General features: G+C 41.4%; 1 protein-coding gene across 4 annotated transcripts in view; it reads right to left on the reverse strand.

Moving 5' to 3' along the window:
- Positions 1-355: 355 nt before the first annotated feature.
- fam135a (family with sequence similarity 135 member A) overlaps positions 356-14,602 on the reverse strand; it is a 268,472-nt gene continuing 254,225 nt past the window's right edge. For all 4 annotated transcript variants that reach the window (XM_067984032.1, XM_067984030.1, XM_067984031.1 and 1 more), the window contains 3 exons: positions 6,615-6,725; positions 5,424-5,537; positions 356-2,153 (listed from right to left, as the gene is read on the reverse strand). In XM_067984032.1, coding sequence (XP_067840133.1) covers positions 1,948-2,153; positions 5,424-5,537; positions 6,615-6,725 — 431 coding nt within the window. In that variant the 3' untranslated portion in view covers positions 356-1,947. The remainder of the gene's footprint in view (positions 2,154-5,423; positions 5,538-6,614; positions 6,726-14,602) is intronic.

Consider the following 14,602-nt stretch of genomic DNA (forward strand, 5'->3'; position numbering starts at 1 on the left):
TCTTATCCATATTGATTTTGCGTTATTTAAATGCATTTTGAAATTTATACTGCCAGTTTATAATTTCAATTTAGTGTCCAAAAGAAATCTTGCATAAAATTAGATAAAATTGGACACAAACAACAAATATTTTCTTTCTTTTTGAAAAAAAGTCAATGTCCACAAATAGTTTAAAAGGTCGGGTAAATGTCCTTAAATGTAACCAACAAACTAGTTACACAATAAATGGTCAAAAGTACATTTAAATTGGCACTGTATGAAAGTAGATGGCTGCTGTGAAATTAATACAGTGTTAGATCGTCAAAGAAATGTAAAAAGTAAAAGAAACACATACGTTTTAACTTGCACAATATAGTACAATATACAATATTTTTAATATTAACTGTTACTGGTACAATGATGTTTGCTGACCTTATGTGCTATCGGTGTTTGAAAACAAGGCTACAAACAGATGACACGAGCACCATTTATAAGGATGTAATTTGATTGTGTTTCAACATAAATTAAACTCATTACAAACTTGTTAAAAGCATATGTGACAGCAATATGTGCCTTCTTGCTTGTCTTTTTGTTAAGAGAGTCAGATATGCACCAGTAACCCAAAAACCATGCTATACGTCCTACTGTTAATCAGGCCACCTAAAATAAATAAATTAAACTGGAAATGTTTTCTCTGTTTAAGAGATTAGAAATTAGAGTAAAATGCCCAATTATCTCAAACTTTAGTTTTTACTGAGTCTATTTCAGTACGGTAACCCTCAATGCAACACCCCGATACACCACAATCTGTGATATCATGTGCAGTGCTTCCAGGTCCCCCATTAAGAGAAGCCACATGAAATGGCCTCTCACTGTAGCATGCTTTTCATATGGTTTTCAAAGAGTTATAACAAGGGATAACTGTGTTTTAGTGAATGTCACATACAAATACATTGACATACAAGAATCTCAGCAGTCAGACCAATAGACTGTTCATTAAACTGCAGCATTGCTAAAATATTGGCTCTTCACCACTACTCTCTCAGAATGTAAAAGTATTGACTTAAATGCCTTGTATATGCTGGGCTCATTGTGTTCAGTTTATACCATGGTGCAGTAAAAATCATTGCAAATCAAGGCTATCGGACTGGCATGGTGGTCAAAAGTTCTATACGACATATAGAGTACTGGAAGATTTAAAAACGGTTCCTTCAGTTCTAAAAGTTCCGTGGCAAAAAATCTTTCCACTTCAGCAGTAGAAAAAGTAGTAATGTTCCACAGGTATGGTAAAAAGTTATAAGAGGATGCTTTCTGTATAAAAATGTATTGCAGACATTTGTGAACTGGTTTAAAACTTGACAGTGACAAGGTATGTATGAATAAGACAGTATTTGGTCTTCTCAGAAAGACTGCATGAAATGAAAAACAAATCTGTAAATTTCCTATAAGTTGAGCAATGTTAAAAATGTATAAATATATAGCAGCTTTTTAAAGGGTTTCCAGTTGCCAAAATCCACACCAACAATGTAATGTACAACAGGCTCCCAATCAGATTATGTGAAAATGTATTCTTTGGAAGTCATGAATTAAATTAATGTTTTATCTCTAATTTACTAATTGAATATTAACTTTACAAATTTAGAAAGTAAAATTATAAACAGTGCACCCTGATCATTTCAACTATTAACTGATACTTAAAAAGGCAAAATAAAATTTCTGAAAAATGCAGAAAAACTCAACTGAAAGAAGTAAGTACATAAGACAGATAAAAATATAAAATTGGTATTGCACAGCACAAACCAACAGGCATAAACAGATTCAGATCTTTTAACTAGCTCCGAAAACTCAATGTAGAATTGTTTCCAATACAAAAACGTACAAATAGTCTTAATTTTTTAGGCAGAGACAATGTTCTAGGATCAAATGTGTTTCTTTGAATAAAGAGGTAACAGTTTATGGCACTCATTCTTACTGAAAGTATTTAAGGCCCGCGACCAGAAAAAACTTCTCTAAAAAGATTTCAGAATCGAGAACTGCAATGTGAGCTGCTCGTCCTATTAATGAATTAGCTGTGTTGGGTAATGCGTGGTTAACATCATATCGCACCAAATTACATTCCTTATTTTCCAGCACTGGCAACAGAAGATTTTGGATCATCTCAGCATACACTGGCCCTGAAAAATAGATCAAATATACAAGAGTTTTATTGCTCCATAAATGTTTTATTAAAAAATAGGACCATTAAAAAAAACCTTTATGAGACTTGAATGTAGAATTCGATGTAAATTTCTAATGTGCGTTTGTGTGTCAGGCCAAATTATAAGAATATAAGAAATACGTACAGGAATAGGCCATGTGACGCCTCGAGCCTGCTCCCTCATTCAATAAGATCATGGCTGATCTTCTACCCCAACTCCACTTTCCCACCCTATCCTCATTTCCCTTGATTCCCTTAGTGTCCAAAAATCTATCGATCTCAGTCTTAAATATACTCAATGACTGAGCATCCACAGCCCTCTGGGGTAGAGAATTCCAAAGATTCACAACCCTCTGAGTGACGAAATTTTTCCTTATCTCAGTCCTAAATGGCTGACCCCTCATCTTGAGACTATGACCACTAGTTCTAGACTCTGTAGCCAGGGGAAACAGCTTCTCAGCATCTACCATGTCAAGCCCTCTAAGAATTATAGTCGTTTCAATGAGATCACCTCTCATTCTTCTAAACTCCAGAGAATATAGGCCCATTCTACTTAATCTCTCCTCATAAGACAACCCTCTCATCCCAGGAATCAATCTAGTGAACCTTCATTGCACAGTCTCCATGGCAAGTATATCCTTCCTTAGGTAAGGAGACCAAAACTGTACACAGTACTCCAGGTGTGGTCTCACCAGAGTCCTATATAATTGCAGCAAGACCTCCTTACTCTTGTACTCTAACCCCTTTGCAATAAAGGCTAACATACCATTTGCCGTCTTAATTGATTGCTGTACCTGCATGTTAACTTTCTGTGATTCGTGTAGAAGGACACCCAAATCCTTCTGAATACCAACCTTTCTTAGTCTCTCACCTTTTGAAAAATATTCTGCTTTTCTATTCTTCCTACCAAAGTGGACAATTTCACATTTCCCCACATTATATTCCATCTGCCACCTTCTTGCCCACTCACTTAACCTGTCTATATACCTTTGCAGCCTCTTTGCATCCTCTTCACAGCTTACTTTCCCATCTAGCTTTGTATCGTCAGCAAACTTAGATACATTACACTCGGTCCCCTCATCTAAGTCATTGTTATATATATTTTAACAGCTGAGGCCCAAGCACTGATCCTTGTGGCACCCCACTAGTTACAGCCTGCCAACCTGAAAACGACCCGTTCAGCCCTCCTCTCTGTTTTCTGTCCGTTAACCAATCCTTAATCCATGTTAATCTATTACCCCCAATCCCATGAGCGCTAATCTTCTGTAAGAACCTTTTATGTGGCACCTTATTGAATGCCTTTTGAAAATCCAAATAGACTACATCCACTGGTTCCCCTGCTAGTTACACCCTCAAAAAAATTCTAATAGATTTGACAAACAAGATTTTCCTTTCATAAAACTGTATTGACTCTGCCTAATCATATTATGAATTTCTAAGTGCCCTGTTACTACGCCCTTAATAATAGATTGCAGCATTTTCCCTACTACTGATGTCAGGCTAACTGGCCTACAGTTCCCTGTTTTCTCTCTCCCTCCTTTATTGAATAGCAGGGTTATATTTGCTATCTTCCAATCTACAGGGGCTGGTCTAGAATCTAGGGAATTCTGGAAGATCAAAACCAATGTATCTACTATCTCTGCAGCCATCTCTTAAATCCCTGGGATGTAGGCCATCAGGTCCAGGAGATTTGTCGGCTTTTAGTCCCATTAATTTCTCCAGTACTTTTTCTTTACTAATCTTAATTACTTTAAGTTTCTCCCTCTCATTAGCCCCTTGGTTCCCCACTATTTTTTGTATGTTTTTTGTGTCTTCTACTGCGAAGACAGATACAAAATATTTGTTTAACGTCTCTGCCATTTCCTTATTCCCCATTATAATTTCACCTGTTTCAGCCTCTAAGGGACCCGCGTTTACTTTTGCTAATCTCTTCATTTTTACATACTTGTAGAAGCTCTTACAATCTGTTTTTCTATTTCTTGCTAGTTTACTCTCATTCAATTTTCTCCCGCTTTATCAATTTCTTGGTCATCCTTTGCTGATTTCTAAAACCCTCCCAATCCTCAGGCTTACTGCTCTTTTTGGCAACATTGTAAGCCTCTTCTTTTAATCTAATATTAACCTTAACTTCTCTAGTTAGCCACTGTTGGATCATTTTTCCCCTGGAGTTTTTACTCCTCAAGGGAATGTATATTCATTGAGAATTATGAATTATTTCTTTAAATGTTTGCCATTGCTTATCTACTGTCATATCTATTAATCTAATTTCCCAATCTACCATAGCCAATTCACCCCTCATATCTACGTAACTGGCTTTGTTTAAATTTAAGACTCTAGTTTTGGACTTAACTACATCACCCTCAAACTCAATATGAAAATTTATCATATTATGGTCACTCTGCCCCACAGGATCCTTAACTATAAGATTACTAATTAACCCTGTCTTATTACATAATACTAGATTTAAAATAGCCTATTCCCTATTTGGTTCTTTGACATATTATTCTAGAAAATTGGCTTTAATGTATTCCATGAACTCGTCCTCCAAACTACTTTTGCCAATTTGATTTGCCCAGTCTATATGAAGATTAAAGTCCCCCACAATTATTGCATTACCGTTGTTACATGCTCCCCTAATTTACTGATTTATACTCTGTCCAACACTATAACTACTGATAGGGGGCCTATAAACTGCTCCCATTGGTGTTTTCTGCCCCTTGTTATTTCTCAGCTCCACCCATACTGATTCTACATCCTGATTTTCTGAGCTAAGATCCTTTCTCACTACTGCCTTTATCTCATCATTTATTATCAGGGTTACCCCCTAACCTTTTCCATTTTGCCTATCTTTTCTAAAAGTCCAGTACCTTGGAATATTTAGTTCCCAACCTTGGTCACCCTGCAATCATATCTCAGTAATGGCTACTAGATCAAACCCATTTATCTCTATTTGTGCCATTAATTCATCTATCTTGTTACGAATGCTTCGTGCCTTTAATTTTAACTTTTTACGATTTTTCCCTGATGAGGCCTTAGTCACCAATGCCCTATTACCTTTGGTAAATTATGTTGGCATAATGTGAATTTTGCAGTCTGGCTTGTGGATGTACAGACTAATTGTTTCTCCTTTCACTTTTAAAAAAAAAGTAACAGAAAAGTTAAGTGTATGCAGAGGATACAAATCCTCATGAGTTTGTAATTGGTGGAATTCTCTGAGCACTAACAGCTGTCAGGAATGTAACCTTACCTGATTGCTTATCCTTTAAAGCTGTTTTGCACATCTCAATTCGTGCAGAATGGTAGGGGACATAACGATCTTGTAGCGAGCCAACTAACACCACATTTTTGAAGTAGTGGAGACCTTGAACACAAAAATTAAGCCGGTCACTAGAACAATAGCTTCCACATGACTTCTGCAGTTTAGCTATCTGAAATAGCATCAAGAAAGCAAATCTTCGGTTTTAAAAAAAATTAAGAGTGCTGGGTAAGAATGTGTTTGGAACATTGCCCTTTCACCTCAAATATTGGTCCAAATCAAGCCCAATTAAGACAGCAGAAGCCCCACATGAAAATGTAAGTCATATTGTGGTAGCAAAGTAAAAATACATACAAAATCTGATTGCTGTAAATTTCAGGCTGCAGATGATATTTTTGCTGATTTCTAGTGAAAAGGAGGACCCCATCTCCCTCATGTCCAAAATAAACAGGAACACACACTATTGGAACAGTATTGGAAGACTGTAGATTAGAGGCAGCCAGGAAATTGATTTCTCATGTGACAAGGATAAATTAAGGTTCGAATTGCTCTTGTCTCTGCTGACAGCAAATAAAGGCAAATCAGTATGAATGACCCTCAACAGCAGCAGGAGCAACATGGATATTTGGGATAGCTCCATACAGTATCGGACCCTTGTTGTGGAAGTGCTTGTAGGAGCACAATACAGGAAAATATTCCATTCTTTAGCAGAAAGGATAAGGATACATAGCTGTGCCGACAAAGACTCAAATCGAGAGAGAAAATAAAATACAGAAATGGCACACCTACCGATCAGTCACTAGCTATTCTTTCAAAAATTTCAGACAGCAACATTTTTATATTTTTAAAATTAGCAAAGCAAAGGGGCTGAGAGACCTATTAATTTTGTAAGTGAGAAATGTATTATCCATCAGTGAATAAATTGCAATTCCCTGGTGTGTATTCAATTTATACTTGTGGGAATAATAAATATTAACATTTTTATGTTTCTTCAAATGAGGACAGGTGCGACAGATGCTTTAAATATTACCCACAGCCACTAAGCAATAGGCCAGAATGTAAAAAAAAATAATTTGATTCTTGCAAAATCATTGCATCGCATCATGAAAACAATGCAGGCATTAAGTGATTACAAAACAACATACAGCTAGTTACTACATTTAACATTTCTGTAGCACCTACCTGCTTTTTTACTGAGTTTGTACAGAAAAGTTTGCCGAGGATCAGAATGATCCCTACATGTCAGCTGTAGTAGGGACCCAGACTTCTTCCACTTCTGCATAAACCAGAGTCCTGGCCATGAAAGTGATGCAACATGATATAAAAGTCAATAAGACAATCATTGCAAGAGAAGCACCGCATACGTTACTGAAACATACAAGCTGACTTTAGTTTGAAGATTTAATGCCCAGCTATTTTTTAAAAGCAGAACAAATGCATATTACAGTATTATAACAGTAGTCAATATATAAATCACATGAGTAATTTGAGACCTGACATGGGGTAAGTGTAGCTTGCTTGGGAGGAAAAAGGGGAATTTGGACTTGTGCTTCCCAAAGCTCTCCATCACTGGGGTTTTTCTCGTGTCATTTCTGGGACTGTTGTAGACTAATTGATAGAGATTGATTGCTATGATTAGTCAACAACTCCATTATCATTGTATTATGCGACTACCAGGATGGTAGAAAGTGAACTGGATGGACCATGGTCTTTTTTTTTGTCCAGCAATTCCTATGTTTCTATAAGTGTTTCTCAATGTGCAATAAAATATAGGGCAGGTGTCCATCACATCCATCAACTGAAAAGTATTTGAGACTTTCTCTATGGTCACCAGAAATCCCGTTCCATGATTAGCCTACAGATATATTTCTGTGGTGTGGAACTGATTCCTTACTTCTCCAAGATGAAGTACCCTACTGATGAACTGATGAAGCTTGCCCAGTGAAGGACTGCCCAAGTTAAATTGTCTGTTAAGGCTGGGATGTCAACCCAGCCACACTGGTTGAGCTGAACACTTAAAATAAAATGGTCACGCCAGGTCCGCCAAATAGCTTTAGTTTTGTCAACTTCAATGGACAAAATCCCACCCCAGACAAAATGAAGTTATTTCCCAGGAATGATGCAAATAAAAAGCAGTGATTTTCTTCAGAACAATGCCCATACAGTTAATTTGTATTACTTTTTTTTCTGACTTCTAAACTGAAAGACTTGTTTTTATTCAAATTACTATTTTCTGCCTGTTTTTTCCTGTTCTATATTTCCCATATATGCTGCTGCAGATATCTACTAAGGACATCATTGCTTTATGAACACACTACGATCACCCTTAAGTTGATTTGGTTCAACCACCCAGCCCATTATGATATCAGGAGTATAAATGGCATACAAGACTAGTAGTCAAACTAATTGATAGCTCAAAGCCGCCTTCTTCAGCATTGAATTTTTGCATTAGGGCAAGAAATGTCAGTGTTGGGAAACACTGGCCCACTTTTTGGACCCAGTAGCAACATCAAGCTTGCTCCCAACTGCATGAGTTTGCCATGTGTTTCCCATGTCAGCTTCCTTTATAGTCTGTCTAACTAAATTACATAGAATCTGCAGTTTTGAATACAAGGAATTAAGATTTGAATTTTATTACCTGGCTTTGCAGTTAGAAAAAGCAAAACACTGCTGTAATGGTAACAGGTTGTTAAATTAATTAAGCAGTGTTTGTCAAAGGAAGAAGCATTCATTTTACTTAAAGTACGAGTTGATTACTGCAGTGCAGAAAGTTTGCAAAGCAGAAGTTTGAACGTTCTCAGTTCACCTCTTACACCCAACACCGCATAAAACTGCAGCCGCTCCTGGACATAGCAACATACATAGTAACAGTTTCAGGCAGGAGAAGACTGTTGATCCATTGAGCCCACCTAACCACAGTATTCTCTTGGTGCATTTTTAATAACCCTGAACCCCACAACTTTTATTAGAATTGGCTTCATTTTTCTCCCCAATAGAATTGCTAAAGTATGGATAAATCTGTAGGCTCAGTCTTCGCATTACCCAACAGAACATGTTAAAAATCCTCTTCAGAACCAGTGTGCAACTAATTCATCTCAATTTTGTTCAAACATGCAGCATATTTAAAATGACTGTCTCAGCAACTCCACAATTACAACACCCATTATTACTGTTCAGACTAATGATGCAACACCATGAAGCGTGTGTGCTTTTATGATTTGTCACAGGTAAAAGGACAGCTGCTGAACATATATTTTCTCTACCATAATTAACAAGATTAAAGGAGTTAATTTTGTGTAGCTTTCTCGACACACTGGCTGTACTACAGATCAACTTACTAAAAACTGCACTGGCTGGCCAGCTGACTTAAATACAAACACCCTAGTTGCTGAAAAGTATGCACTAAGTAAGACTTCTATTAACAAGACATTTGTGCAAGGGCCAACTTCCAAGTGACAGACAACATAGTAGTTTTGTTCAGAAACAATATAGTTATTTTGTCATCAAAAAAGAGGACTAACCCACAAACCCATAAGAGTTAATGAAAGTACTTCAATTTGAAAACATGCCCTGCTGAAAATACACTCTAGAATGCTACCAGAATTTAATATCACAAATATAAATTATATATTTAGAGGTGGATCAATTATGTGTGGGTCACATAATAAAAACAATCCAAATTTGGTATGTATATAGATGTGAAAGCATGCTAGTGTGTCGGATGCTAGTTTTGACCAGGGTCCACACTTGAAATATGAATTCCTGATCTCTTCTCAGTCATTGCCTGTCCTCCTGGGTGTGTCCAGCATTGTGTTTGTTTCAGATTTCCAGCATCTGCAGTTTTTTGCTTTTTGAAAACATACTAAAATGACTTGTTTAAGATTTAACGATTCAGTATTACTACTTTAAATCAAATCTTTATAGGACTATTACACTTGAAATTCTTTAGTGATCCTTTCTTTTCATTTCTTCTATAAAATTGTGAGTAATTTCTACTCACATCTTCATGTAGGACAAAGAGGTGTTTTTATGGGCCCGTTTTCTGAGATAGTGCTAAACTAAGGTAACAGTGATGCAAAAGCAATTTAATGTCGGAAGGGGAAAAAAATGTTTTGTGAGCCAGTGATAGTGTTTGTGCTAAATGTCTTTGTGAAGGACTATTTTGATCACGATTGTAGGTAAAATGGTATCATTTTCTTTAAGTGCATTATGGTGTTTATTGGTGGCATCATTACAACCAATGTTGGCACAATTGTTCTGTCAAAAAAACATACAAAATGAGAGTATTTTGGAAACACTGCCAAGGATCAAATTTTCCATCGAAGCAAAGTCCAATTATAACAAATGAAATATTTATGATATTGTGAAACGCCGCAAAATAGAATGCAACATTTACAATCTGTTGTCAAGAGGAACAATAGCAACACACCAGAGAAATTTAACGCAGAGAAGTGTGAAGTGATGCATTTTGGCAGGAAGAATGAGGAGAGGCAATATAAATTAAATGGTACAATTTTAAAAAGGGGTGCAGGAACAGAGAGACCTGGGGGTGCACATACATATGGGATCCTGGGCTTTATTATTAGAGGCATACAGTACAAAAGCAAGGAAGTTATGGCTAAACCTTTATAAAACACTGGTTAGGCCTCAGCTGGAGTATTGTGTTCAATTCTGGGCATCACACTTTAGTAAGGACGTCAAGGTCTTAAGAGAGGGTGCAGAAGAGATTTACTAAAATGGTACCAGGGATGAGAGACTTCAATTATGTGGAGAGATTGGAGAAACTGGGATTGTTCACCTTGTAACAGAGAAGGTTAAGGGGAGATTTGATAGAGGTGTTCAAATTCATGAACGGTTTTGATAGAGTAAATAAGGAGAAACTGATTCTAGTGGCAGAAGGGTTGGTAACCAGAGGTCACAGATTTAAGGTGATCGGCAAAAGAGCCAGAGGTGACATAAGGAAACATTTTTTTACGCAGTGAGTGGTTATGATCTGGAATGCACTGCCTGAAAGGGTGGTGGAAGCAAATTTAATAGTAACTTTCAAAAGGGAATTGGATAAATACTTGAAGGGAAAACATTTACAGGGCTATGGGGAAAGAGCAGGGGAATGGGACTAATTGGATAGCTCTTTCAAAGAGCTGGCATAGGCACGATGGGCCGAATGGCCTCCTCATGTGCTGTACCTACTATGATACTAGCATAAAGAAAAAGTGCAGATATGAAATTACCTTTTATCTTTCCTCTCAGCCTAGAGCAAAATTAATAAAATACAATATTCTAAACTGTGATATTTAGGGAATATGTTCCCAATATCATTAGTGTCCAGAACCCCTCCCCTTATTGTGTAACCTTGTGTTTTGCATAGGAATATTAGGGACTGGAGGTCATTCAGCTCCTCGAGCCTGCTCTGCCATTCTATTAGATCATGGCTGATCTGTACCTCAACTCCATTTAAGGGCCTTAGCTCCATTTTCCTTGATACCCTTACCTAACAAAAATCTATCGATGTTAGTCTTGAAAGTTTCAATTGACCCAATATCCACAGCCTTTTGGTGGACAGAAATCCAGATTTCTACTCCCCTTTGTGTGAAAAAGTGCTTTCTGATTTCGTTCCTGAATGGCCTGGCTCTAATTTCAAAATTATGCCCCCTTGTTCTCGATTCCCCCACCAGAGGAAATTATTTCTCTTTATCTACCCTACCAAATTCTTTTAGCATTTTAAACACCTCAATCGTCTAAATTTTCATACTTTACTGAGTAGAATTTTTCCTTATTCCATTTGTGTGTGACATGTTCTGTTGTGCCAAAATTTCATTTTATTTCCACCAGTAAATCAGATTACAATGAGTCCTGTTATTTGTCCTTCTCCTCCCCCAACCCAATGTAAAGCAGCCTAGGTACTGTTTCAGTGCTTGTGAAGGTTATTTCTTTATTGCCTTATCACTGCAGGTCACTGCAAGTTATTAACAAAGTAGTATCAGCCTATCTGTAATTACCTGTATAGCTTTTTATGTTGAAGCTTAATTATTTTTTTCCATTTAGGTTTGCTGGCAATATGCAAATTGCAGCTTCTGTTGGTTTTAGCTGCTCTAAAATATCAACTTCAAGTTTTATACTTTCATAGTGATTGGAGTTGCCTATTAGTAAGAGAGCTATTTAATCAGACCCAGTAACCATTTGAAATTCTAGTCTTGGGAGAGATTTGGGGCCCGATTTTACCAGGGGTGCGGGTTGGCAGCGGGTGGTCGGGCGGGCTCGAGGAAAACGCGCCGGCCAAATTGAGTGCGTTGCGCACGCGATCGCGGGATGATTGATGTGATTAGCCGGCAGTTACGGGTTCCGCGCTTCTCAGCTGCGTGCCGGCGGCCTGCGCATGCGCATTGACGTCTGAGCGATGGTTGCGCTCTATTTAAAGGGGCAGTCCACCAAAGCCCCTCCAGCCACAAACTACACTCCATCAAGGATGGAGGAGCACAGGGGTAAGGCTGCTCCCCGTTTCACGGACCACGCCCTCCAGGTGCTGCTGGACGGGGTCCGCATGAGGAGGGAGACGCTGTTCCCCACGGATGGAAGGAGGTGCCCTGCCAGCGCCACCAAGAGGGCATGGGAGGAGGTGGCCGCGGAGGTCACAAGCAGGGGAAACACCACCCGCACTTGGATTCAGTGCCGCAAGAGATTCAATGACCTCACCAGGTCCGGAAAAGTGAGTACACTAACGCATTCTGCATCACTCCGTCTTCCACATCACCTCAAACACCTCACAACCCCATCTCCACTGACAGTACTGCGCTCCCGCACCAATCCTCACAGCCACCCAACTATCATCCTCACAGTGCCTGCACGTACCCACCGTCCCTGTCCCCACTCGACCACTACCACACACCCCAATGCCCATACAATGGGATGGCCATGTGGCACACGCATCCTCCCATCCATCTGGCACACGTTCAACCCAATCACACCAATGCTTGAAGCGTCTCACATTGTAATCATCACTCAATAACGTTTTTGTGTTTTGCCCTCACAGGAGAAGAGGGCCAGGAACGCACGCGATAGGGCATGCACCGGAGGGGGCCCGCCACACGAGATGGCCCTGACAGACGCCGAGGTCGAGGCACTGGAGATCAGCCGCACGCTGCATTGCCTGTCGATGGCGGATGGCGAGTCTGGTTCTGGCGAAACGGCCGGTAAGGGAAAGCTGGCACTCATCACTCATGATCGTGAATGATCGTAGCATCACATGGCATATGCCGCACCGCCACATTTGGTCACATGCCTGATATTTCCCTCTGTTCTCTTCCAGGACCGTCTGCGATCGACGTCTCGGTTGAGGGCGATTCCTCAGAGGACATGCCCGTCTCTGAGGGTGCATCGTCACACATGAGCCTTGCATCCACCAGCGCAGATACACACACCTCGGTGGGTCCCCCCCCTCAGCTAGTTGGGATTGCACATGGTGAGTCACCGCGCACACATGAGCATGAGCAGACCCTGGTGGCAGGGTCAGCCGCGGAGGGTCCGCGTCGGTGGGAGCACTCTTCTCCAGGCTTTGCTCAGCCGGACCCAGATGCTGAACCCAGGGGGCCACCTGTCAAAAGGAGAGTCGTCGAGGGGCACCAGAACATTGCTGAGGTACTGGGAGAGGTGCCACGCGCACTCTCCACAATCGCACGGAGGATGGAGGAGTCCAACTCCTGCATGAGGGGAATGGTGGCACAGGTGCAGGAGGGTATCGCCGAGATAGTGTCGCAGGGACGTGAAGGCATCTCTGAGATAGTGTCGCGGGTAGGTGTGGGAACGTCTGCGGTGGAGGACAGGCTAGCCTCCCTCGAGCGTCACGCACAGCTCACCAATGAGTCCATCCAGGCCCTCACAACGGCTGTTCGGATTCAGGGTGAACAACATTCTGCCGCCACCAACAGGTTGACAGATACATTGGAGGTGGCCTTGCAAGGTCTCACCCACGTCATCCAAACTGCCGTCCAGCAGGGTGGAAGGGGTGATGTGGGCCTTGGCCATGAGAGGGAAGATGGTGAACGGGGAAATGGAAGTGTGGACGCTACTCAAGGCGCCCCCAAGTCTCACCCGTTGCCCCCCTCTCAACCAGTGCCCGCAATAGTCCATCCTCTCCAGGTGGCCGAGTCTGCCCCTGCACAGGTGCAGGAGGAGCAGTCTGTGGAGGTGCCCTCACGGGCACCGAAACCCAGGGGGCGTCGGCCCAAAGCATCTACCCGGTCAGGGCACGAACAGGAGCAACCTGCCACCACCTCTGCTGGAGCCACAGGGGTAGCACCACGTAGGGGGTCCCGAAAACGAACGCCTAAAGTTCCGTGAGCACACAGGGATTGCAACAGGGTGTTTGTCGTTTTTTTTAATTTTCTACTCTTTGAATGTCACCACAAAATAAACTCACTTTTTCTCACCAATGCTGCCACCTCTTGTCCATAATTCTGCGGCTTGTGCAATATGTCCCTTCCCTGCGCCTCATCATGACGACGACCACCCCGTCCCACCCATTGAGCATAATCCAGTGGGTGCAGGTGTACAGGCACCACTCTTCTGTGGAGGGAGCCTGTATGGACCCTCGTCTGTGCACGTTATGACATGTGAACGCCTCACACAGTGTGATGTTAGGAGAACCGTTGGCATATGAGTGCCTCCCTGGCCTGACGAGCACGCAGGTGAGCCGGTGTTCGGCGCATGGGTCGTTCCTCCTCCTCTCCCTCTTCCTCCTCCTCCTCTTCCTCCTCCACCTCTTCCTCATTGTCGTCCTCAATGTGGGTGGCGGGTGTGCATGGGGCCTCCTCCAGCGGCACCCCTCTCTGTAGTGCCATGTTATGCAGGGCACAGCAGACAACTATAATTCGTCCCACTCTGAATGGTGTGTATTGGAGCGCTCCCCCGGAACGATCAAGGCACCTGAAGCGCATCTTGAGCAGCCCTATAGCCTGCTCAATTGTAGACCTGGTAGCAATGTGGCTGTCATTATACCGACGCTGTGGCTCGGTAATGGGGTTCCTCAGAGGTGTCATAAGCCACGTGTGCAGGGGATATCCCTTGTCGCCGAGGAGCCAGCCGTTGCCGGCGTTGGGTGCGTGGAAGAGGGGCGGGACGGTGGACTCCCTGAGGACGAAGGCATCGTGGCAGCTGCCAGGGTATCTGGCGCA

This window comes from Heptranchias perlo, chromosome 5 (genome assembly GCF_035084215.1).
Source record: "Heptranchias perlo isolate sHepPer1 chromosome 5, sHepPer1.hap1, whole genome shotgun sequence".
In the NCBI taxonomy this organism is placed as follows: domain Eukaryota; kingdom Metazoa; phylum Chordata; class Chondrichthyes; order Hexanchiformes; family Hexanchidae; genus Heptranchias; species Heptranchias perlo.